This window comes from Anas platyrhynchos, chromosome Z (genome assembly GCF_047663525.1).
Source record: "Anas platyrhynchos isolate ZD024472 breed Pekin duck chromosome Z, IASCAAS_PekinDuck_T2T, whole genome shotgun sequence".
Taxonomy (NCBI): domain Eukaryota; kingdom Metazoa; phylum Chordata; class Aves; order Anseriformes; family Anatidae; genus Anas; species Anas platyrhynchos.
This window is the reverse complement of record NC_092621.1, coordinates 38,380,528-38,407,500: the sequence shown is the minus strand read 5'-3', so window position 1 is coordinate 38,407,500 and position 26,973 is coordinate 38,380,528. Positions and strand designations below refer to the sequence as shown.

The 26,973-nt window shown below is 39.3% G+C and overlaps 1 protein-coding gene across 1 annotated transcript in view; it reads left to right on the top strand.

Annotated features, from left to right (window-relative positions):
• RORB (RAR related orphan receptor B) overlaps positions 1-26,973 on the top strand; it is a 67,987-nt gene that overhangs the window by 29,508 nt on the left and 11,506 nt on the right. Inside the window, exons 4-7 of the mRNA XM_072031395.1 lie at positions 15,275-15,396; positions 16,747-16,879; positions 18,373-18,480; positions 19,633-19,743. Of these exons, the coding sequence (XP_071887496.1) occupies positions 15,275-15,396; positions 16,747-16,879; positions 18,373-18,480; positions 19,633-19,743 (474 nt within the window). The remainder of the gene's footprint in view (positions 1-15,274; positions 15,397-16,746; positions 16,880-18,372; positions 18,481-19,632; positions 19,744-26,973) is intronic.

Here is a 26,973-nt window from a genome sequence, read left to right as displayed (position 1 = left end):
TCCTTCCTTCCTTCCTCCCTTCCCTCCTTTCCACCCTTCCTTCCACCCTTCCTTCCACACTTCCACCCTCCTTCCTTCCTTCCTTCCTTCCTTCCTTCCACCTTCCTTCCTTCCTTCCTTCCTTCCTTCCTTCCTTCCTTCTCCTTCCTTCCTTCCTTCCTTTCCACCTTCCTTCCTTCCACCCTTCCTTCCTTTCCACCTTCCTTCCTTCCACCTTCCCACCCTTCCACCCTTCCACCCTTCCTTCCTTCCATTCCACCCTTCCTTCCACCTTCCTTCCACCCTCCTTCCTCCTTTCCTTTCCACCTTCCTCCTTCCACCTTCCTCCTCCACCCTTCCTTCCTTCCTTTCCACCTTCCTTCCTTCCTCCCTTCCTTCCCTCCCTTCCTTCCTTCACCCCTTCCTTCCACCCTTCCCTCCTTCCTTCCCTCCTTCCTCCCTTCCTTCCTTCCTCCCTTCCTTCCTTCCTTCCTTCCTTCCTTCCTTCCTTCCTTCCTTCCTTCCTTCCTCCCTCCTTCCTTCCTTCCTTCCTTCCTTCCTTCCTTCCTTCCTTCCTTCCTTCCTTCCTTCCTTCCTTCCTTCCTTCCACCCTTCCACCTTTCCACCCTTCCACCTTTCCACCTTTCCACCCTTCCACCCTTCCACCCTTCCACCTTTCCACCCTTCCACCTTTCCACCCTTCTACCCTTCCACCCTTCCACCCTTCCACCCTTCCACCCTTCCACCCTTCCACCCTTCTACCCTTCCACCCTTCCACCTTTCCACCCTTCCACCCTTCCTTCCACCCTTCCACCCTTCCACCCTTCCTTCCTTCCTTTCCTTCCACCCTTCCACCCTTCCACACTTCCTTCCTTGTTGCTGTTGTTTAATACTTTGACTCCCTTTATATCTACCTCCCAGCTCTGTGCCAAATAGCAAAAATTAATGGATTGTCTACAAAATATATTTTTATTGGCTCAATATTATTTCAAAGGTTGTATTCAATCCAGGTACATTCAAAATGAAATTTAAGTAAGCCCATACCTAAGTAACATTGACAACAGCTGTGTTGATGTTCTTTTGTTTGTAGCTTCGTTTCAGAGCCCATGGACCACTACATAGTAAAACAAAAAGAGCTTTGTGATGTAGTTCCTGGTTAGCATTTCTTAGCCTCTTTTTCCTAGTGTTTTGATATCTCTTCTACAAGGTGGTAGTCAATTTGCACAGATGTTGTAGTGTGTACAGCACTACAGCTGTATTTTGGCGAGCCATGTTGCCATCTAGTGAGCAGTTAAGAATGTACAGCATGAGCATTCCCATGCAGATACCCTTGGCACTATTTCTAGGTTCATCAACTACCTATTTAAAGGTAACAATCAGAATGATTAATGTTAAATATTTGTGCTCATTTCAGTTAATGTAATAACGTTTGGAACCCCCTCTTCTGTTAAATTTTCAGGGTCTGAATCATGATCTTTCCCTTTCTATTACATAAAGAAAATGGGGAATGGCAAGATTCAAAACTAATTTAACAGCTAGCTGAGCTTAGGAAACATTTCCACTTCATCTGAAATGGACCGGGTGAAGATAATTTAAAGTGTTATGATGCAGAAATTACTAGCTGAGCTGATGTAAAATGAAAATAGCTATATATATGTATATATCATCCAGGTTCTGAATCTTGAACATTAGGAATAAATTTGGCAAACAAATGTCATAATCAGAATTTTGAAAATATTTTTGAAAAGTTGTGGTTCCCTGGTTTGTATTTCCAGATTAGTAATCTTTATTTGTAAATTTACATATTTACAAATGACAATTTCAGATCAAACCAGAGCTAATTATCAATCTATATAAGAGCTGTATTGAATATTTCTCACACTGGTAGTTTAAATGATCCACATGTTCATAAATAACTGATTATGTTCTTATACTTTACTAAATGCATATTTTAGCTCTTACTGACTTAAGAATACAGAGAGAGCAGAGTTTGTGTTATAACTCTTGATGTAGATTTAGAAAACAAAAATTCACCCTGTGGCTTTCAAGTCACTGAACATCCACTGAGCCTCACTGTATCTGCAGTGGACTTCAGATCTGTCTCATATCAGTTATAGAAGTAATTTTCAGCTGCATTTAATGCAAATTACAGCAGTTTAATAAGCAGAATGCAATGTGTTTTTTTAACTATACTAAGTTCAAATTTATACAATTAAGCAATTAACCTAAAACTATTTAAAAATGCAATAGATAGACTAAAATTGTATGCTAGAGACAATTTTCCTGTAAATTATAAAGGGTTTGGGTGTTTTGTTTGTTATTTTTGGATTGTGTTTTTTTTTGTTTGTTTGTTTGTTCATTTGTTTGTTTGCTTTGATATTTCTGAAACTGAAATCCTTTTTCTCTTTCAGAGAAGGAAAAAATTCTCTTCCAATTAATTCAATTTATATGTCAAATGTTAGCCAACTAAAAGAGCCACATTAATTTTACCAATAATGTCCATTGACAGTGTTCCTAAATGGAGTTTGATTACATTACAGACCATGCACTATAGATGTTGCAGAAAATGCCACTTTAAATATTGCCCTTTATGAGGATAATTGTTGCTGGTAGGAATACTCAAGATTTCTGGTTACATATAGTTAAATAATTTCTGGAAAATGATGCATATTTTCAAGAAATGAAAAATGTCTACTGACTGTGTTTGCAGCACCAAAGAGAACGAGGTCCATCTTAATTGCAGCTATGACTATTTGAATAACATAAACCACTGCTTTAAGTATTTAAATTCCTAAAATCGATTATATTTTTAGCTGAGATTGAGAATAGGGAATATTTTGTGATGTTTGGTTCTGTTTGACCTGCTTTTCAGACCATTGCACAAATGAATTAAAAACATATTAAACATTATTTAAAACAAATTAATCTATAGTTTACATTCCAAAGCATGATAATATATTTATTTAAAGTGGGAATATTTCTAATCCATTAAAACAAGTACATAAAATTCCTCTTTTTCTCAAAAGATATATTTTCTTATATAAGCAAACTTGACAGAATGTGTTCATTCTATTGAGAATCCAAAAAGCAGTTAGAAAGCAACCATTTGTAGCAGTCAAAATATGTAAAATAACATATTATGCATCCCATATATTACCATATATCATGATAATCTTTTCAGAAATAGCACTGTACGGTGAATATTATCATATTATAAATCACACAAAAAGATCAACGTAAAGCTAGTGGTATAATAAGTACTGAGGTGTGCTATAGCTGTCAGTCATAGGAATATCTGTTCAGCTGATTCCCTGCTGAACTGTATTATATTGTATTGTGTCACAGTGTCAGCAGAAGAAATGGTAACTGGCTTTCTCTAAGAAACCCTCAGAAGAAGAAGGCTGGAACAGTGCATGGAGGGTATGTGGCATGTGATGTATGGTGCTGTATGGTGCCTTGCAAAGTTGTGTCTCACACACAACCTCTGAGGCAGCAAAGACAGCACTGCAGATGAGAATCAATGGGGCAAAACAGTGAAGAGTTAGGAATCACTGTAGTATATAGAAGTATCATATTATCTCCAAAAGTCATGTGTGTTGAATTAGTAGTGAAAAGTTGCTTACCTGCTCATCCGGACAACCCCTTTACCTCAGTGTCAATGCTGATATTCGTGCATGATTTTTCTGGACAGTTCAGTACTGACAATATGCATACGTACCCTGTGCTTTTCAAAGAGCTAAATGTGGAGGCTGTAATGTATTTCTTTTTCATCGCATACGGCATTGTTTGATTCTTCTCTAACCTCCAGCCACAAGAAAAACACAGAACGCTTTGTTTTATTTTGTTGTTGTTGTTTTGTTTCCCAGTACACATGCAACATCTAAAGTGTTATTTTCCGTTGCCATAGTTGACTTTTGTACACCACATGCATTCTGTGTGGTAGATTTCATTCATCATATCATGCATTTCACTGCTATCCCTTTTATATTTATGAATAATGCATATTATGTAGTTTATGATGTTTTTCCCAGCTCGGTTGAGACCTATACCTTTCATTAGTCCATTCATTTTTGATAGTTCATTTCAAAGAGCAGCACCACTATTTTTGTACAGGAGTGGAAACATCTGAGGAAAATGTTGGATTGAAACACAGTGAGGAACAAGCATGTGTACTTATTGCAAAGCTGCAGTGCAATGAGACTAAAATTCAGACAAATGAGCATCAGAATAGGTGAAATCACTGGGATTGTTTATGACTACTAAATTGTTTCAATTTCTGACTCTATACAGTGACACTACAATGCAGATGTCACACTACGGGAAAATAGAACTACTGTAGAATGCTTTGTTATTGCTTTTTAAAGCAGTTCTACACCTAAATAGTATAAAATCTTTTTAAAAAAAAAAAAAAAAAAATGAATAGAAACCTGTGTCAGAGAGAAAAATGCTCAAATGTATTCCTAAACTCTCCCAATCTTTTGAAGACTTACAGGTCAAAGCCTTACAACTGTAGTTTAAGAGTTTTAATATTCCAAGTGTTCCATGCATATTTCTAGGTTTCATAGTAAACAATGTCCATTCTAACAATATTTGCTTAATTGTAATAAATGAAACCCCATTCTTGCTTTGGAACAGTCTCAATTGTAATACAATTGTGTAATCTGTGTTTGAAGAAGTTAGGAAACAGTTCATCTCAATGATTTTGTGATAATTATATGGTGCCTGTAGAGCCCATGTCCCGTAATCTCTAGCCATTGCCTTGGTTTGTGCTTTTGCTGCCAGCAAAATGATTTCTAATTAGTATAAAATATACGTTTTTGACTAAATTGGCAGAGATCCAGCAAAAGAATTATTAAGTGGAGACCTTTAAGCATTTATAAATCCTCTAGGTTTTAACTGAATTCTGGGTCCATCCTCTAAGTTCCTTTGAATTAGGACTTTATTCAATTGTATTGTCATTTCTTGTAACTGATTAGCTTTTTATTATTATTTATTTATTTTCCCTTTATGCATTATGCTATTGAGAAAACCAGGGACAGACAAAAACATGAATTTGTTTTTTGGAACCACATTTCAGAAAAATCATTTCTATTTTTCTATTAAAAATATATTAAAAAATAAAATAAAATAAAATAAAATAAAATAAAATAAAATAAAATAAAATAAAATAAAATAAAATAAAATAAAATAAAATAAAATAAAATAAAATAAAATAAAATAAAATAAAATAAAAAAGAATTTTCAGCCAGCCCATTTGTAAAAACAGACTGAAGAATGCAATATTCATGTTGGACAGCCACTACAGGACATATCTTTTCTTTATTGCCTGAATCACTGCCTCTACTGCCATAGAATTTCTTCAGAATTTCTTGAAGCAATCTATGTAATGAAACCTGTTCACAAATTTTTACATTTACAGTCATAGTTCCCTTGAATTAGAACACAGAAAAATGTTAATTTGGTATTACCCTGCCATTATTTTGAGTATTATAATGGAGATTTTATTTAGAATGTATAGCAGGAGTTTTGATAGTTTTAAGAACTGATATGCATGGTTATAGCAGCCAGCCAAAGCTGTGGTGTTATTGCAGCATTAATTCAAAGTGGATCCCTGTGAGAGCTCAACTTAGGATATAAGCTGAGATGAGCTCTTAGCTATTCAACCGGATCCTAAGGGTAAGTGGCAAATTAAAAATTCATTATTCATTTTAATTGAGGATGATTATCAGTGTTTTAGGAGGCACACTTCAAAGTTCTTCAGTTCCCAGTGCAAAAGAAGGGAATGCTGAGAAAACCTAGGATTTCTCATGAGAAAAGACAGACAAATGAAAGAACTAAAGAGCCTGTAGAAAACAGACACTGCTGAATCCTGTGGATAATTTCCACTTAGCAGGCCAAATTCATAGCTGGTGCATATTGCGTGCAATGTTTGGAGTTACTAGACCTATAACCACCAGCACTGAAGTTGACTCCAAGCTGGAGTTTTTCCTAGGCATTGCAGATGAATATCTCCAGATGTTAGAAGGAAATGTCTGAAAAAGACAGGACTGACTCATCAGCTGATGAAAGACCGCTGCAGGTCTGCACTAGGCTGATTTATATTATCTAGGTTGCGATGTTCAGTTTTCTGTATGTAGTTCAGATTTAAACAGCTCCTAACCCACTGGTGAAATTCATGCTTGAGCTGTCACAACCTTTGGAGAGTACCTATTGTGAGGTGTCTACGGAAACCTAAAACAAGAAATGTAGGAAGAAAGGAAGAAAAGGAAGGAAGATGTCCTGGTTTCAGTTAGAACAGAGTTAATTTTCTTCCTAGTAGCTGGTAGAATGCTATGTTTTGGCTTAGGATGAGAAGAGTGCTGATAACACCCTGATGTTTTAATTGTTGCAGAGCAGTGCTTATACTAAGCCAAGGACGTCTCAGCTTCTTGCTCTGTCCTGCCAACGGGCAGGCTGGGGGGTGCAGTAAGAGCTGGGAGGGGCAGACCCAGGACAGACCCAAACTAGCCAAAGGGGTATTCCATACCATCTGACGTCATGCTGAACAATATATAGAGGTGGCTAGCCAGGGGAGGGGACCGGACTGCTCGGGGCATCAGTCAGCGGGTGGTGAGCAATTGCATTGTGCATCACTTGTTTGTACATATTATTAATAGTAGTACTATTATCATCATTGTATTATTATTATTATTATTATTATTATTATTATTATTATTATTATTATTATTATTATTATTATTATTATTATTCTCCTGTCTTATTAAACTGTCTTTGTCTCAACTCACGGGTTTCACTTTCCATTTCTCTCCCCCGTCCCAGAGAGGGAGGGGGGAGGGTGGGCAAACAGCTGCGTGGTGTTTAGATGCCGGCCGGGTTAAACCACGACAGAAGAAAAAGAAAGGAGGGAGGTAGGGAAAAGGAAGGAAGGAAGGAAGGAAGGAAGGAAGGAAGGAAGGAAGGAAGGAAGGAAGGAAGGAAGGAAGGAAGGAAGGAAGGAAGGAAGGAAGGAAGGAAGGAAGGAAGGAAGGAAGGAAGGAAGGAAGGAAGGAAGGAAGGAAGGAAGGAAGGAAAGAAGGAAGGAAGGAAGGAAGGAAGGAAGGAAGGAAGGAAGGAAGGAAGGAAGGAAAGGAAGGAAGGAAGGAAGGAAGGAAGGAAGGAAGGAAGGAAGGAAGGAAGGAAGGAAGGAAGGAAGGAAGGAAGGAAGGAAGGAAGGAAGGAAGGAAGGAAGGGTGGAAGGAAGGAAGGGTGGAAGGAAGGAAGGAAGGGTGGAAGGGTGGAAGGAAGGGTGGAAGGGTGGAAGGGTGGAAGGGTGGAAGGGTGGAAGGGTGGAAGGGTGGAAGGGTGGAAGGGTGGAAGGAAGGAAGGAAGGAAGGAAGGAAGGAAGGAAGGAAAGGAAGGAAGGAAGGAAGGAAGGAAGGAAGGAAGGAAGGAAGGAAGGAAGGAAGGAAGGAAGGAAGGAAGGAAGGAAGGAAGGAAGGAACTGTCAAGTATTTGTATCACCCAATACTTCTTTAACTTTCTCACACCCAGTACTTCTTTAACTCCTGTTCATCCTCAGCAAAGGCAGTCAGTGGTCTCAGAAATTTACATTCCCACAAATTTTTGCAAAAGAGATTACTCAGCTGTTGACAAAGACAGACCTTCTCAGGGAAGGAGAAAAGCCATGGTCAGGCCTGTGTCCACCCCAGAAGGTGTTGGCCTGCTGGCCAGTCAGCCTGTGTAGACAGGCACCATGTACACACCTGAGGCCTCTTACCCAGCTGAAAACAGGAAGAAGGGCAAGTGATGCGTCCATAAGACGTCCATAAGAAACCAGGATGGATTTACTGCACTAATGGTGCTGCAGCTTATTGCACTAGGCCAGTCTTCCAGAATCAAACATTTTTCTTGTCCCTGTAGTTTTAGGTAGGCCAGACCAAATTTAAAAGCTGTTTCTTTTGCTAGAGCAACATTGATCTCTCATGGTCTTCTTCCTCCATATCTTGGCTATGTCCTATATTCCACATTTCACTGCTGAGATGCTGCTTTTCCCTAATAGCTTAATATAAATCTTTTAGTGCCAGTTAGATCTATCATTATGCTCCAGAACTGTTCCCATCAATATTTGCACATGACCTCTTTCAGGTATTGGCTTTAATAGGCTAATTTGCTTCCATCAAGCTGCCAACCCAGGAGCATGTTCTGTAGATTTTTATTCTGTCACCAGTCTCCTCTGCATATTGTACAGCCTTTGTTTTACTCACAGTACATGTATACATCTTTCTTTCATGTTTTTGTTGCTTCATCAGGTCACAAGCTTTGAGGCAATCTTGTCTGATCAGTCACATTTCACAGACCATAGAATTACATGCATATACAAAGTATTTCTTTCAATAAATCCACAACTGTTTTTCTGAATTAGAACAAATCTTTTTTGACAGATAATCTTTCAGCTTCCTGATGTATGATTTTCAGCTTATTTTGAGCATCTTCTTCTACATATTTTACTTTATTTTACAGTGCTGTATTGCAAAGTCCCAATTAATTCATTGTCCACCATCCTTTCTGTGTCTCACTGAGTGCTGCTGATTTCTCCTACACACTGGATTACAGCATTGTTCAAGTTATTTCTTCCTGGTCTTTCTATCTTAAAGTGCTTCTTCTGATTTAAGTTTCATTTTCTGTTACTTTTTCCACCATCTATCTTACCATAATCTTTGGCAAGGCTTTCAGGAACTAGCTTTGGCATCGGAGGCATGTAATAGAGGTACGACATGCAGCAGGGCTGTTAAAAAGCACAGGTTGCTGCTGTCAAGATCTTGTCACATGAGGAGAATCTAAACAAAAGTTTTGATGTCTTCTCCATGGTATGGGCCTGTCTCTCAGTAAATGCCTGTTATCTACACATCCACCCACCCTCCTGCCTGCCCAGCACCTTTCAGTGCCCCATCAGCATTGCCGTAGGGGAGCACCTCCACAGCTTACTCAGCCCTGCAGCTCACCCTGTCCTGGCCTCTTCCACAATTCTTCTGGAGCTGGCGCAAATTATTCCCTGCCCACTTGACTGTTTGGGGAAGAATACAGTTTTCCTATTTTTCTCATTAATCAATGGGTTTTAGAGAATGTTTGAAACATCTCAAGCATGTTTTCCCTCTTCTGCAGTGCTTTTATCAGGGCATGGTTGGGATCTGGTGGACACATCTCCTCTCTGGAGGTTTGAGCTGTATGCTAAAACTAAATTCTTGGCTCTCCAGTTATTTTGGAGATTTCTGTGAAAGCTGGACATGTTAAATCTCCTGTTCTTATCTGTTCTGCGAAACCAGTCCTGCTGGCAGGCATTTCTATAATCCAGATGATGAATCTATAAAATCAGCTTTCTTTAAAGGTCTTGTTAAGATACCATTTGTAATTATTATTATTATTATTATTATTATTATTATTATTATTATTATTATTATTATTATTATTATTATTATTATTTGATTTAGTTTAACATAGATGTTTACCACACAGACTGCTCTGGTGTGATTTGATATTAAATCTTTTGAAATTCAGAGTCACGATGAACCAAAAATATCTATTTTTTTCAGAATGAAAATGAATGAATGAGACTTAACAGCTAATATAGTGGGTATTTATAGAAAACTAGTCTGGCATATATGGGACAGAAATGAGATATAACTGATCATTCCAAGATATATCTTGCCTGAATATTTCTGATTTTTCAAGACCTCATATTGGTTACAACTAATAACTATTTACTTGATAGACTATGTTGTTTCTAGCTTACAAGTCTGGAAGCAAATACTTCTTACTGGAGACTTTTTGTAATGAAACACAGTATTTGCACAAAAATAGATAGTTTTCTATGAAAAAAAAAAAAAAAAGTCAGAATAACAATACTAAAAATTCTTCAAATGCATAACTAAAATAAATGGAAAATAAAATGGAAATGCTTCCAATATATGCTGGGAAATACATTTTCTGTGGTCCGTGTTTCCCAGCCAGAGTCAGTCTGCCAGGATATGCTGTGGCTCTCAGATCCCTAAAGGGTGTCATTCAGTATCAAGTGATCATGTTGCATGAGAGGAGATAGAACCCTAATATAATAAACCCAGTATGCATACAAAAGGGGAATAATGAAACACCTAGTGTACATCTGTGTTTACATATTATGGCAATAAGCTTCAATAATAATGCAGTTTACAACTGTTGTTATTGTTAATGTTGATGGTATACTTTCATGCAGGCTTAGTGATTGCTTTTGGCTGAAGTCATTAATTTTCACTCAACACTTGCAGGTGTTCCTTGCAAAAGAAAATGCTTCAAACTTTGATTCTCACATATAAAGAATCAGCATCATCTCTTTTGCTTGTCTTGTCATAAAGCAAATGTTGCAAACCTGATGTAATCTATGTAAAATGGAGACTGAGAACATTTTAAAGGGGAATATAGTTCATATTGAGGTCACAAGAATTGTGCTGTCTTTCATAGTTCTTGCAACCCAACCAGAAAGGGTTTTTAGTTATAGTTGTGTCTGTGCAGCTTCCTGGTGTGAGGGAACCCTTGGAAACTCTGCCTTAAGATGGCAGACAACAAAATGAAATGAAAATGAAAATAATAAAATTGACTTAAGTCAAGACCTGTTGTGTGGAGAAACTGTGGTAGAAACTTCTAGTCTGGAGAACAGGAGGGACATATCTGTTGAGTATTCCCCCAAAAGGGTACCTCCATGGGGCTGAGACCATGGCCTCTGCATTAAGGCAACAGCTCTCTGTAGAAAGCTGCTTTCCTTCCTCACTGTTCCATTATTTGAATGAACTCAGTTGCCAACAATACTCAAGAGCTGCTAGGTCTCCTCCCAGTAATGTGTCATGTTTTGGATTTTGCACAGTACCCATGCCATACATCAGGACAGGTTTTCATTAGATGTCATTACATTATTCCCAAGGATTTAAGGTCTTATTTCTGCATGGGATGTGCAGAGATATGTGCTGATTTACATAAGTGAAAAAGAACTCAGATCTGAAAATGGCATAGGGAAAAAAAATAGGGGGGGGGGGGGGAGTGTATGGTCTTTGAAATTCCTTTGAGAGTAATATTCTTTGCTCTGCCTGCATTACATCTTCTGTTGCTGAACCCTCTGAGAAGCCATGATAAGCTTATAATTCTTTTGTTTTTTTGAACCATGTCAGCAATGCACACCCCATGTATCTGCTATATCTGCATAAAGCACCTCCCAGGGACTCCAGCACCGAGTGTAAGCAAGCAGCCTCCTCTGCTGCTTACACAAAATACGCAGCCCCCTCTTCCCCTGAGACCCAGCATACCCTTTCCTTCATGCACTCAGCCTTGCCTAGCCTGCGGCCCAAGAGTTTCAAATCTTTCTTGCACCTGGTTCCTCTTTGGATGTCAGGATTTGGAACTGCTGCTTGCTGCAATTGCCCTAGGCCTTCATACATCTAAATGTTTTTTTATTGTCAGCTCAATGTAAGTACATAAGGAAAAAATGTATAGAACTAAAACACAGGATGCCATCCCTACAAAACCTTGAAGGGAATTGCTACTTGAATTGCTACTCAGATCTTTGATCCTAAGTTAAATATGTAAATGGTAGGAAAAAGACTGGGGCTTGGAGTCTTTGCAGTGTTATAGAACTGATGATTAAATACATTTCCAGGTCAGTGAAATGAAAGGATCTTATCTTCAGATTCACATCAGGCCAACAATCAGGCCAGCCTTATCTGATTCAAAATCTGGATATGCAGTAATATAAAGTATTTGATATTGCAAGTATTTTCTTTTGTCAAGAACATGAATAGTTCCAGCCTAGTGTAACAAATGCTGAGGCTAGGGGAGATGAGCTAGAAAGCACAAGAAACAGAAAGACCACTCAGTAGTTATAGAGAGCAAAATTCTTCACTTTTCAGATTGGGAATATGTAATACAAGTTTAAACTATATTTATTTAATTGGTGTTTTAGATACAAGGTTTAAATGTTCTAAACATACTTCAGTTCCTTCTGGTTAAAAACTTTCTGGAACATAAGATACAAAATTTATACCTTGAGCTAAACTGCTACGGTCATACTTATTGTAGTTTATGATTTTTCCAGAAAGCTGATTTTTTTTTTTAAATATACATTAAATTGAACAATATGAGGAGTAAAAATCTGAAATATAGTGTTTATAAAACATTTTTTTTTTAATTATAGAATCATAGAATCATAGAATATCCTGAGTTGGAAGGGACCCTTAAGGATCATCAAGTCCAACTCTTGACACCGCACAGGTCTACCCAAAAGTTCAGACCATGTGACTAAGTGCACAGTCCAATCTCTTCTTAAATTCAGACAGGCTCGGTGCAGTGACCACTTCCCTGGGGAGCCTGTTCCAGTGTGCAACCACCCTCTCTGTGAAGAACCTCCTCCTGATGTCAAGCCTAAACTTCCCCTGCCTCAGCTTAACCCCGTTCCCGCGGGTCCTGTCGCTGGTGTTAATGGAGAAAAGGTCTCCTGCCTCTCGACACCCCCTTACGAGGAAGTTGTAGACTGCGATGAGGTCTCCCCTCAGCCTCCTCTTCTCCAGGCTGAACAGGCCCAGTGCCCTCAGCCGTTCCTCGTACGTCTTCCCCTCCAGGCCTTTCACCATCTTCGTAGCCCTCCTCTGGACACTCTCCAACAGTTTCATGTCCTTTTTATACTGTGGTGCCCAGAACTGCACACAGTACTCAAGGTGAGGCCGCACCAGCGCAGAGTAGAGCGGGGCAATCACCTCCCTCGACCTACTAGCGATGCCGTGCTTGATGCACCCCAGGACACGGTTAGCCCTCCTGGCTGCCAGGGCACACTGCTGGCTCATATTCAACTTGTTGTCTACCACGACCCCCAGATCCCTCTCTTCTAGGCTGCTCTCCAGCGTCTCATCGCCCAGTCTGTACGTGCAGCCAGGGTTTCCCCATCCCAGGTGCAGGACCCGGCACTTGCTCTTATTGAACTTCATGCGGTTGGTGATCGCCCATCTCTCCAACCTATCCAGATCCCTCTGCAAGGCCTTTCCACCCTCATTCGAGTCCACAACTCCTCCAAGTTTGGTGTCATCAGCAAACTTGCTCAAAATACCTTCTATTCCTACATCCAGATCGTTTATAAAAATATTGAAAAGTACCGGCCCTAAAATGGAGCCTTGAGGGACCCCACTAGTGACTGCCCGCCAGCCTGACGCAGCCCCATTCACCATAACCCTTTGGGCCCTGCCCGTTAGCCAATTGCTCACCCATCGTATGATGTTTTTATTTAGCTGTATGGTGGACATTTTGTCCAGTAGGATCCTATGGGAAACCGTGTCAAAAGCCTTGCTGAAGTCCAAAAAAATCACATCAGCTGGTTTCCCTTGGTCCACCATACGGGTGATCTTATCATAAAAGGAAATCAGGTTAGTTAGGCAGGACCTACCCTTCACAAACCCATGCTGGCTGGGACCAATGACTGCTTTGTCCCCCAGGTGCGCCTCAATAAGTTTGAGAACCATCTTCTCCATGATTTTACCAGGCACTGACGTGAGACTGACAGGCCTGTAATTGCTAGGGTCTTCTTTCTGACCCTTCTTGAAAATCGGCTAAACATTTGCCAGCTTATTGTTCAATTTAATTAATTAATTTAATTATTGTTCAATTTATTCTGACATGTCCATTTATCTGTAAGGTTTTTACTACAAAATACAACATTGACTTACTACCGTGGGGTAAGACTTGTATGCTTCCATGGAAGAATGAGATTCCTGTACTTACTGATATACACTTTTAGTTATCTTTACACTAGTCAGTTCTTCCACCAGGAAACCTAGAGGCAGCATTATCTGTTAAATTATACCCATAAATATTCAATAGATAAAATGCTTTCTTTTTGTACAAAAACTTGTAACTCTTTTGTGTTTTCTTCAGCACCCTTCCATTAACTCTCAGCTTATTAACTGTGACAGTAATGTAGAAAAATCTCCTTTAATTCATACTCCTATAGTAGTGATTGCAGACAGCATATATATGTTTACAATCATTTTTCAGCTTTCCTTATTACTGGTGTTTTTAAATTCAGATAACATTTGGCCAAAGCAACAGTCTTATTTTGGGACTCCAAAACAACAGATCCACCCACTGTAAGAAAGTGTTGAGGATGTGGATGAGTAAATGATGACATTCCTAGTTCTTTTTATTTCCCATGTTTTCTGATAAGTACAGGCTTTGAAATGAGTATTTCAGATCAGGGTTGGTTTTTTTTCTCCCACCTTTTACTTTGCTTAAATGGCATTTAGCTTAAACAATGTCTTCAGGATAAGGCACTGAGCTGTTAGCTATATAGGTCTCAAAGGTGCAAGATAAGAAATCATCACGTTTCTAGAGCATGCTTTATCAAGACATTTCAACTTCCAGTGCTAATGAATTCATGTTGGATTTTTTATTTTTTTTTTGGGGGGGGGGGAGGGGAATATTTTTAATCCATTCAAGTGGCTTTCAAATGCTTCCTTGAGAAGTTTACTGTTAATTTTATGGGTTTCTCAGGTCAGCAATGAATGCTTCCCCTTTGCATCCTGCACTCCATGCTATGCAGTAATGTCTAAAGCTGTGATTTCAGAATAACTTTAATGTAACTTAATCATGTGCTGTTACAGTGTGAGAGCTATTCCCCAGCCTCTCTCCTCCTAAAACTCAGGCTGCTCATTGTAGCTTTCACACCTTGCTAGCACCAGTCTCCATGTTCATGTCCATTGTGCTAATTCACAAATCAATTCAGCTAAAACCTAACTGGAGAAAAATGAGACAATTTTCCTGTTTCTCTGATGTAAGTAATCCCCAACTAATGCAAATGCCTATGTCAGGACTGAGTAGCCAGGTGCGGGCAGATGTGCAGGCTTTGGGTAAACAGAAATGATCAGCAAACCAGAGTCTCCAAACATTTATTTGAACACATTAATAATAATAATAATTGTCATCATCATCATCATCATCATAACTTACAGAAAGAAAGAATTAAAATAATTTCATAAGATCCATTGTTATTTCCATATATAAATCCAAAAGCATTCTTAATTTATGAAGCATCCTTTGGTTTTGGATTGAATACTGAAATATTTCACAGAAGACGTCTTCAGAAATATTTTTAAAGAGAGTGAGATAAAAGTATCACTGGAAAGAAAAGACTTTTATTTTTATTTTTTTGAAAATCTGCATTTTCCAAAAACCTTAATATTTTCAACATTTTGCTATTGCAATTCACTGTTCACCAGAATGTTTCATATGAGCTATTTTTTATTCCCCTCAGATCGAATTGCACAGAATATCATTAAATCTCATTTGGAGACATGCCAATACACAATGGAGGAACTACACCAGCTAGCATGGCAGACCCACACATATGAAGAAATTAAAGTTTATCAGAGCAAGGTACAACCCTGTAATATGCTTTTTCTTCTGTTCCCTGTGAACTGAAATTGTTAATATAACAATGTTAGTATAATTGTTATTGTAACATATTTGGCAAGGAAAGCTGATGAGTTCATACAGGTGAAAATAGGCTTTTAAATATCTTTCAGGAGCCCTGGTCACTAAAAGTAGAGTGACATTTCATAAATAGAAGGAGTAGCTTACTAGCAGGTTGGGATAATTTTTAAGTTAAAGCTCAGACATGGTCACAGAATCCAGATTTCTATCCAGTGTTTGTTACACTGTATTTAATCATTATGCAGAAATTCAGTTGATCATCATGTGATCAGGATTGGACCCTCTCTATTTTAAGAGTTTTCAGAAAATAAGACAACCTAACTTGTTTCCTTATCATTTTGAAAGTTGTTAGAAGCACAGCCCTTTTTTATCTGAATAATAAATATTTTCACTGTGAGCAAAGTAAATATCTGTCACTTATAGATAACAAACGATGATGAATTGAAAACACTCTTTAAAGTGAAGTGGTTCAAAAGTGGCTGGAAAAATGGTCTCATTACATGTTTGTTGGGATTTTTTTTCTGCCTTTGTGATTCTCAGATCATGTTCAGAATATTTCTTACTGGTACCTCTTCAGATATAGCCCAGTCAACAGGTCAAGCCATGCTCCTTGTGCCTCTTGTGCCTGTATTACTAAGAATGTTTCTGCAATGAGATATCAATTGGCAGATTAACTGATCATGCAAGAATCCAAAGAGACTCCTTCTTGTTCTAGGAAAGCCATGGGGCTAAGAAGAAATAACAGGAATAAAAACACACTAACTTGCACAGTTATTGTATGCAACCCAAGGACATTGGTTTGCATTTGCACAACTTGCATGCACAAGGAAAGTAGTTTTCAAGGAGACAAAAATCTCAGGTAGTCAGTATTCAGATTGCAATGATACTATAATGATTTATTTTTTTAAGTTTCAAACTAGTAAAAATATTCTATCAGATGACTGAATAGCACTGCACCACTTCCTCCCTTGGAATATCCTGGGTTATTTACATTGTTGGTGCCACCGACTGTCTCTCCTGCACAAAATTCGACATTAAAATCATATTTTAATATTGGCCAATGCATTATCCCTCTCTGAAGAAGCAAAGAGAGATTTCAGACTACTTGGGCAACCAACTTGTGAAAACAACATTCTAATAGAAAGTGTTAGGCACCTTGAAAGGCAGAGATGCCACTAGCTCTGACTGGGGGGGCAGTCTTACGACTTTCTTGCAAGGCCACTAGAAGTCCTCTGTGCACTGACGAAGCCCGTTACTTATTGGTTTGCTTTTCCATGTGTGTTTTCCTGGAAGACCAGAGAAGCTCTGTGGCAACAGTGTGCCATTCAGATCACACATGCTATCCAGTACGTTGTGGAGTTTGCAAAGCGGATAACAGGCTTCATGGAGCTCTGCCAGAATGACCAAATTCTTCTCCTTAAGTCAGGTGGGTAAATACCAAAGGCTTGAGACTTGTTTAACTCCCAGTACATTAGAAACGTACTCTGCTGTCTTGTTCCGTAGGTCATTTTAATTTTGACGGAACCTTACTTTTCAGTCTATTTCATTAGCTGCATTAACCCTTCTGTAGTTTTCTCCACTGATCATGTTATTGTCTTCTGATCCCCTTCCCTCTACAGTCAGTTGTGGTTATTAAATACACACACACACATTGTCATTGCAGCAACTGCAATCTCCAACCTGACATATAGTGGAAGGATCCTGTGAATTGAGCTGGTCGAGTCAGTCATCTGCCACCCCATAAAATTTCCACTTGTCATTAGTGAATGCCTCCGTGGTCATTTCTAATCTTTTTAATGAGACTACAGAGACACCCTCCAGCCAGTGTGCAGGAGGGTAAATCCCTGCTGGCACCAGTTGGTTTGGAACTAAATGAGAGTGGATTATGGTGGCATGCTCTGTCCATGCTCTCTGTGCATGTCTGGGTGTGCATGTGTGTACATAAGGGCAAGGTAGAAGGAAAGGGACAGGTCCCTTCCCTGAGATGGGACGTGGTAATTTCTGTTCTCCTTAAGAATCATTACAAGTTTTGTTCTGACTATACAACAACAACGCTAAACTCAGGAGGACAAAATGGTGTGACAAAGTGAGGTATGAGACAGCTCGTTAAAGCATAAGAAGTGTTTCCTTTTTCAACAGAAAGCTGTTCACTTCATCTGAAAGTCAATGTGGTTAGTGCTGTCTGTGGCCAGTGTGGGACTTGGCCAAGGTGGTGGGCAGAAGTGCAAAAGGGAAGGGAAGCAGAGCAGGTCCCTGGAAAAAGAGAGATATATAACAACATTTTTATTTTATTTTTTTAAGTTCACACTAACTTTGAAACATTTTCAAATGACAGTGCATCCCATGTCATTTCTTTCATTTGATGGACAAAACTAGCAATGCAATTGTACCTTAAGCAAAAGATATAGTTGCGCTTGACTATACAGTTAGACAACTCTGTTTAGCTTCAGCATGTATAAACACATCAGGTTTTATTTTCTGTTTTGCTGTTAATGCCAAGCAGAAGTTAGAAAATCTAGACATTTAATCTAAAACATGTTTGTAAAAGAATTCTCAAATTCAGAGTTTCTCTACAGGAAATTTGGATTTAGTTAGAGGGTGCTTAAAATTATTATTCCATTCATTTTTCCAGGTCTAAATTCAGATTAAGCCTATGTTACCAATTTGCTGCAAGAAGAAAATAAGCCTAAAGAAAATATGGTGAGGCTGGCCCCAAAATTACCCATCTTCTATAATCAAATCAGACAGAACTATTATTTCCCATATTCAGAGAGAGATCATCTAGGTGGCTCCAAAGATTTTCTGTGCCTGTTGATGTTTCTAATGATTGATATCTTCCTAAATATTTTCTTGAAATTTCCTGTATTCTGATGTTTTGCAGTAATGTGTGGTACTTTTCTTCCTTCTTGTGTCCTATAGGCTGCTTGGAAGTTGTTTTGGTGAGAATGTGCCGTGCCTTCAACCCACTCAACAATACTGTTTTGTTTGAAGGAAAGTATGGAGGGATGCAAATGTTTAAAGCCTTGGGTATGTTGATCTTCTTTTCAACCAATTACATAGAGCTAAATAACAGCAGATTTTATCTTTCTGAAAGTACTGACACACATTGAAAACCTTAGTAACGTTGAACGTCAAATGTCCAAATCTCTACAGTTGAACTGAAAATGTGACACTAGCTGCCAGCAGTAGTGGGTGTTTTTCTCTAAAGGAAAGGAGCACTATGAGGGTTTTATCAGACAGAGACATCAGACATACTCTGCCATCTAAAGCTTTAATAAAGCATGAGTTCACGGTGAAAGCTACATGGTTTAAACATCACAGGTCAGTTACGCTTGACATACCAAATCACTCCCACTAATTGTGTCCTGCAGAAGGCCACTTTATTACACCAAGGAGGGGACTAAAATGATGAACCACAATAAAATATACAAAGGGACTTGTCTAAAATACTGTATTGCTGAAAACATCTAAGCTTACTTAGATTCATATGTGAAAGCAATTGCTTCATTTCTTGACATAATATTAAAGGCTACCTAAAACATTAATAGCTAAATGTGTGTCCTTTGTCAGTCAATGAGAGTGATACATTATTAGCAAATTTAAAATGACACAAACAGAACCACATTCAAGGAGAGTAATGTATATCAAAAATTTATATCAAAAAAAAAAAATTACTGTATAGGTATAATTTTTTCTTGCATATGAATACATATAACACTTTCTTGCATGAATAAACATTTATGTGTGTGTTAATTGCACTGTTTGAAGTATTTTAGTCCTTATGATGTTTTCACAAATTTTCAAAAATTTTTGTACTGTTAATTTATAAACGATATGAGTGAAAGTTATTTAGGACTGGTCATTCACCCCCATTAGTTTTTATGTCTGATTAGAAATAAAATTTCTTTCCATGCTGGGAATAGAAAATGCCTTTTAAGATCTTTGTAAGCTGTTCATCTAAGTCATACCCCTAATTCTTGATAATTTTTGTCCTTCTTTGGGTGATTAAGTGATACATGAAGTAGCTGATTTTCAGAGCAAGTAGAATTTTAATAGCTGATGAAAGGTAGTTGTTTTAGAAGTAGGGATATTTGTGTTGTTTTTTTTTTTTTTTAACATGAAAAGGAAAAATATAAGCTAATGAATTTCTAACTTGATGTTGTCCTTTGTGGTCTGTAGGTTCTGATGATCTGGTGAATGAAGCATTTGACTTTGCAAAGAATTTATGTTCCTTACAGCTCACTGAGGAGGAGATTGCCTTGTTTTCATCTGCAGTTCTGATATCACCAGGTATTTATTTAATCCAAACACCAGAATGAATCTTCTTTTTTTGTTGTTGTTTAGTTTGTTTGTTTGTTCATTCTGTATTTAACATCCTTGTCCACCTTTATTTCTACATTTTTGAACAACTGTTTAAGGTGTATTAAATGTATCAAGTTGTGTATTACTCAATGGAAGAATACTTGTATTAGTCAAATACAACTCCCAGTATTTTGGTTAGACTGCCAACAATTACACGTATTGGAAATAGATCAAAAATGTGGTGGCCCTATCACAGAAATCCAGATAGGCAGACTACGTAACATACCATTTATATATATATTTTAGGGAGGAAGGGAGGAAGAGAAAGAAAGAAAGAAAGAAAGAAAGAAAGAAAGAAAGAAAGAAAGAAAGAAAGAAAGAAAGAAAGAAAGAAAGAAAGAAAGAAAGAAAGAAAGAAAGAAAGAAAGAAAGAAAGAAGAAAGAAAGAAAGAAAGAAAGAAAGAAAGAAAGAAAGAAAGAAAGAAAGAAAGAAAGAAAGAAAGAAAGAAAGAAAGAAAGAAAGAAAGAAAGAAAGAAAGAAAGAAAGAAAGAAAGAAAGAAAGAAAGAAAGAAAGAAAGAAAGAAAGAAAGAAAGAAAGAAAGAAAGAAAGAAAGAAAGAAAGAAAGAAAGAAAGAAAGAAAGAAAGAAAGAAAGAAAGAAAGAAAGAAAGAAAGAAAGAAAGAAAGAAAGAAAGAAAGAAAGAAAGAAAGAAAAGGAAAGAAAGAAAGAAAGGAAGAAAGAAGAAAGGAAGAAAGGAAGAAAGGAAGAAAGGAAGAAAGGAAGAAAGGAAGAAAGGAAGAAAGGAAGAAAGGAAGAAAGGAAGAAAGGAAGAAAGGAAGAAAGGAAGAAAGGAAGAAAGGAAGAAAGGAAGAAAGGAAGAAAGGAAGAAAGGAAGAAAGGAAGAAAGGAAGAAAGGAAGAAAGGAAGAAAGGAAGAAAGGAAGAAAGGAAGGAAGGAAGGAAGGAAGGAAGGAAGGAAGGAAGGAAGGAAGGAAGGAAGGAAGGAAGGAAGGAAGGAAGGAAGGAAGGAAGGAAGGAAGGAAGGAAGGAAGGAAGGAAGGAAGGAAGGAAGGAAGGAAGGAAGGAAGGAAGGAAGGAAGGAAGGAAGGAAGGAAGGAAGGAAGGAAGGAAGGAAGGAAGGAAGAAAGGAAGGAAGAGGAGAAGGAAGAAGGAAAAGAAAGAAGAAGGAAGGAAGGAAGGAAGGAAGAAGAAGGAAGGAAGGAAGGAAGGAAGAAGGAAGGAAGGAAGGAAGGAAGGAAGGAAGGAAGGAAGGAAGGAAGGAAGGAAGGAAGGAAGGAAGGAAGGAAATGGGGAGGGGGGTTGAAATCCATTGTTCTCTACCTGAACTTAATCTATAGGCAAAGATTTTCTATTTGAGTCAAAGACCATCTCATTACCTTCTGTGAGCTCTTTCATGGGAAAAAAGAAAGGTAGATTGGAACTTGAGGGAGACATAGTTGCTGAGAACAGTGGTAATAGACAAGGAGCAAGATTGTGCAGACAAGCAGTGCCAGCTGGCATTTCTCCAGCATACATACAGAGAAATATACCCAAGATAAGGCATGGTCCTCTTAGGATTTTCAGTGAACTCAGATCTCACGACCCTGAGCAGGTCCCTAGTTATGACTGGGTTTTTCTATGGGGATAAGAACACGAGTAGTAAAAATCTGCATGAATTCTTGTCTGAATTTATGTCCATGTGAGAAGTGATAATTCCAGGGGCAAAATACTTCTTTTCATATATTCACATAACTCCACAAAGACAAACTCACAGTTTAGTGTGGTATTTTAAACATTCCTCAGGGGTGGCAGACCTCCAGTTCCCACTAAGAGTAACCCCTTGAAAGGCCTTTTCAAAAAATTCCACCATTAATCATTTTTCCAGCCTGTTCCGTAAGGACTTCCTCTAGGTCACTTTGCCCTCTTGCACATCTGTGGTGGAAATCACACTAGGCAGAATTAGACTAGCACAGATGGTATCAACATGTTTGTTCTCATTAATGACACCTCCTGAAAGCACTCTACTCCTATTTTTCCTTTGAGCACTTCTTGCAGTCATCTGCTCGGAGGTGAAAGGTTTGAGCTAGTGCCTGCTAGATGTGAGATCAGGATGTTTCAAAGATGACACTCCAGAGAGCCCCCATTACCATGTGTTCCTCAGCCATGTCCTAGTTGTACATGGGTGTGAAAGCTGCCTGTGTGACACCTCCCAGATGTCCTGGCTTCCTCTGGGACAGGGGACACAGTGCCTTGATGGGTCCCTCTCCACCAGCCTTTTGCTCCCCAAAAAAGACCCAACCTATGAGAATAACAGAGATGTGCAGCATTTGTTCCTGTTTAACATTAGTGACCTGTCAACTGACTGGCTCAATTCAAAGCTGAAGACAACCTGGAAATTCTGTGGCAGTCTAGGCTGTACAGTTCCTCAGTGATACACTAACAGAGACAGCAGAAGATGATTTCAAGCTGACTTCATATTATAAAGCTAGGAAAAGTAGGATGGGGATGGCTGAATATATGTCCTTTTTAATATTTAGGGTGTTTCCTGAACAGACAGAAGCAATAAGATTATTTGGAAGCTGACTTCAAAGCACTTTGGATCAGATTGGGGTATCTCACATGGAGAAAGAAATTCAGTTACATAATTTCTAGATAAATTGAAAAGAAGTTATATTTCTGTCTCCCAGGTAATCCTGGAAATGAGAACAATTTATAGCCCTATTTAACAAAATCTGGTCACAGAAATCTTCCAGCATCTCTGAGTGTTGTACACCTTAGGACTGGGAAAAAAAAAAAAAAAAAAAAAAAAAAAAAAAAGCTATTTAAGCAATTAAAAGTTTCCTGTTGACTTTAATGGACTTTTGATCAAGTAATTTATGAAGCTACAGATAAGAATTCAATGGAAATCAAAATTCTGATTAAAGTTTGCAGATCTTCATACATCCCTTGACTTTGCAAAGCAACAAAATCTCTTGCATTCTGTCAGCAGATCACTGACACTCATTTCTGCTTCTAAAACATCTGCAGCTGTACTAAGTGTTTGAAAAAGCCAGCAACTCAGCACTGGCTTTGAGCCAGCGGTATTGCAGGCATATGTTGTAAAACTTCTCCATTAATTCTAGTAAAGCATTTCAGTCAAAGTTGTGTGCCTTTTGAATAGCAGCTTCTGCTAAGTAACACAAATAAGTGGAGGTAATTCAAAGTTTTTTTCACCATAATCAAGCTTGAGGTTTGAAACTGGTTGTACTTGATGAAATACATCAATAATCTGCTGTTTCTCATTTCATGTCCAAGTTGACGTGCAATGTCTCCTATTCTTTTAACCAAAAAAAAAAAAAAGGTAAAAGTGATGCTTGTTAAATATTTCTTGCTGTTGTCTGCAAGCATCTGTATCTTTAGTTACTGAACAAGAAATGACACAATGGGCTGAAGCATCATGTGCAAGTGTGAAGGCAATCTCTCTTTGTTAGAATGACTGCAAGTTTGAGCACTGTAAATAATTCTCCTTTCAGCTGGGCTGCTAAGTTTGTGAATGGGGAGGCAAGAAAAATCAGTACACATTGAATTGACATTGAAAATTGCCATTTATTTTCTTTCAAATATAATAAGCAACAGAGAATGAATGAGGAGTGAAATAATCCATGTGTTCCACTTTCTTCACCATAAAGTGTTTTATCTTGCAAACATAAGTAAACAAATAAAGCACTGGTTCACCAGTAATTCCACCCACTAATTTATTGACACATCCACTTCCTTTGACAAGTGTTCATCTTCAAGTTTTTCTTATACAGATGCTGCCAAAACCAAGAAGGAAAAGCACTGAAAGAGTTGAAAAAGTGCTTCTCATATTCTGTACGGGTAGCCACTTATCTGTTGACTTTTTCCCACACTTTTAACAATATAATTAGAGGTATCTGGGGAACTTGCAAAAATTTGCACGTTTTTCAGTTGGTAGAAACTACACTTTGGGAGACAAACTTAATATCCATTGTAAAATTTTCACTTAGCTCTTGTCATTATTTTAAGAACTGTATTATATACAACATGCTCTGTGACAGATAAATGACGAAGCTTGTGGTCCAACAGTCTGTCTATTTTTAAGCTCATTCTTTTGGCAGAAAGATAAATCTTCAAGGATTGCTCTCATAATTCTTTCTACTTCCAGTCTGCCACAATAGGCATTGATTTAACACTATTGAAAGGTATGTTTTTGCAACAGCATAAATTTTGGAGCTAAACTGTGAAGTCCAAATATTCCTATGTGTTTATTTGTGTAGATACTGTGTGTTCCCTTGGCCAATTCTGTTTCTATGGCCACTGGTAGTACAGAATCCATTGGCTTATCTCCCAGGATCATGATCCCTAACCTTTTCTTTTTTTTTTTCTTTTTCTGATTATCTGCTAAGTATTTAGAGGCTTAGTTTTGTCTCTTTTCAGAACATTTTCAGAACATCTCTTTTCATAGAGTATTCTCCACAGACAGTCAGACAAATGACAGAATCCTGCTTCTTCTGTGCTGAAATAATCTTCAGCTCCAGTCTCTTGATTTACATTCTTTCTATGGATTATTTTAGTGACTGGGGGAGGTATGGAGAAGAGCTCTGAGAAGGAGAAGGATTTTTCTGCACCTGTACATTAAGATTCGTGCCTGTGACAAAACTTAATTTCTTATTTCATAGAATCATAGAATCATAGAATATCCTGAGTTGGAAGGGACCCTTAAGGATCATCAAGTCCAACTCTTGACACCGCACAGGTCTACCCAAAAGTTCAGACCATGTGACTAAGTGCACAGTCCAATCTCTTCTTAAATTCAGACAGGCTCGGTGCAGTGACCACTTCCCTGGGGAGCCTGTTCCAGTGTGCAACCACCCTCTCTGTGAAGAACTTCCTCCTGATGTCAAGCCTAAACTTCCCCTGCTTCAGCTTAACCCCGTTCCCGCGGGTCCTGTCGCTAGTGTTAATGGAGAAAAGGTCTCCTGCCTCTCGACACCCCCTTACGAGGAAGTTGTAGACTGCGATGAGGTCTCCCCTCAGCCTCCTCTTCTCCAGGCTGAACAGGCCCAGTGCCCTCAGCCGTTCTTCGTACGTCTTCCCCTCCAGGCCTTTCACCATCTTCGTAGCCCTCCTCTGGACACTCTCCAACAGTTTCATGTCCTTTTTATACTGTGGTGCCCAGAACTGCACACAGTACTCAAGGTGAGGCCGCACCAGCACAGAGTAGAGCGGGACAATCACCTCCCTCGACCTACTAGCGATGCCGTGCTTGATGCACCCCAGGACACGGTTGGCCCTCCTGGCTGCCAGGGCACACTGCTGGCTCATATTGAACTTGCTGTCTACCACGACCCCCAGATCCCTCTCTTCTAGGCTGCTCTCCAGCGTCTCATCGCCCAGTCTGTACGTGCAGCCAGGGTTTCCCCGTCCCAGGTGCAGGACCCGGCACTTGCTCTTATTGAACTTCATGTGGTTGGCGATCGCCCAGCTCTCCAACCTATCCAGATCCCTCTGCAAGGCCTTTCCACCCTCATTCGAGTCCACAACTCCTCCAAGTTTGGTGTCATCGGCAAACTTGCTCAAAATACCTTCTATTCCTACATCCAGATCGTTTATAAAAATATTGAAAAGTACCGGCCCTAAAATGGAGCCTTGAGGGACCCCACTAGTGACCGCCCGCCAGCCTGACGCAGCGCCATTCACCATAACCCTTTGGGCCCTGCCCATTAGCCAATTGCTCACCCATCGTATGATGTTTTTATTTAGCTGTATGCTGGACATTTTGTCCAGTAGGATCCTATGGGAAACCGTGTCAAAAGCCTTGCTGAAGTCCAAAAAAATCACATCAGCTGGTTTCCCTTGGTCCACCATACGGGTGATCTTATCATAAAAGGAAATCAGGTTAGTTAGGCAGGACCTACCCTTCACAAACCCATGCTGGCTGGGACCAATGACTGCTTTGTCCCCCAGGTGCGCCTCAATAAGTTTGAGAACCATCTTCTCCATGATTTTACCAGGCACTGACGTGAGACTGACAGGCCTGTAATTGCTAGGGTCTTCTTTCTGACCCTTCTTGAAAATCGGCACAACATTTGCCAGCTTCCAGTCTACCGGGACCTCTCCAGACTCCCAGGATCGTTGAAAAATAATTGAGAGAGGTTCCGCGATGACGTCTGCCAGCTCTTTCAGCACCCGGGGATGAATCCCATCCGGACCCATGGACTTGTAGGGATCCAGGTGGAGTAGCAAATCCCGCACACGTTCAGGGTCGGTTGGGAGTTTGTCATCCCCACCGTCCCGGTCCTCCAGCTCAGGGCACCCTGGGTCCCAAAGCCCATCATCGGCATTGAAGACAGAGGCAAAGAAGGCGTTAAGCGTCTCTGCTTTGCCTATGTCATTGTCTGTGAGAAGACCTTCCCTATCAAGGAGCGGCCCTATGTATTCTTTAGTTCTCCTTTTTCCATTCACATATCTAAAAAAACCCTTTTTATTTTCTCTCACAGACACAGCCAGCTTCAACTCTAGGTGTGCTTTAGCCACACGAATTTTCTTCCTACAAACACGAACAGCATCCCTGTATTCTTTCCATGTCACCCGGCCCTCCTTCCAGTAGCGAAACACTCTCTGTTTCCACCTAATCTCCGTAAGAATGTTCCTGTTCAGCCACGCCGGCCTCCTGCCGCGCCTGCCTGACTTGCGGTATTTAGGAATTGCCTGTTCTTGTGCTATTTCCTCCTGGAAAGCTAAAATCTATAGATCCAAGAATCAGTCTGGATTGTGAAAGAGGGAGAAAAAAAATTACAGCATGGGAACTCAGAAGGTGCTGTAAATGGCTATCAGGAAGAGCTTCTTCACCGAAAGAGTTGTCGCACACTGCAACCGGCTCCCCAGAGACACAGTCATGGTACCAAGCCTGCCAGAGTTTAAGAAGTGTTTGGACTGTGCTCTTAGTCATGTGGTCTGAATTTTTGGGTAGACTTATGTGGTGCCAGGAGTTGGACTCGGTGATCCTAGTGGGTCCCTTCTAACTCGGGATATTCTATGATTCTATGAACACAGAGTATTAGTCATTTGGAGATTGTCTTGGGGTCTGCTACTTCACTTTGTGTATGGTTGTTTCCAGAAGCTACGACTTGACAGAATATAGATTTTTTTTTAATCTCCTACGCTTGGGATTTGAGATCAGTAAAAGTCCAAACAACTGTAATTGTTATTCTGCCA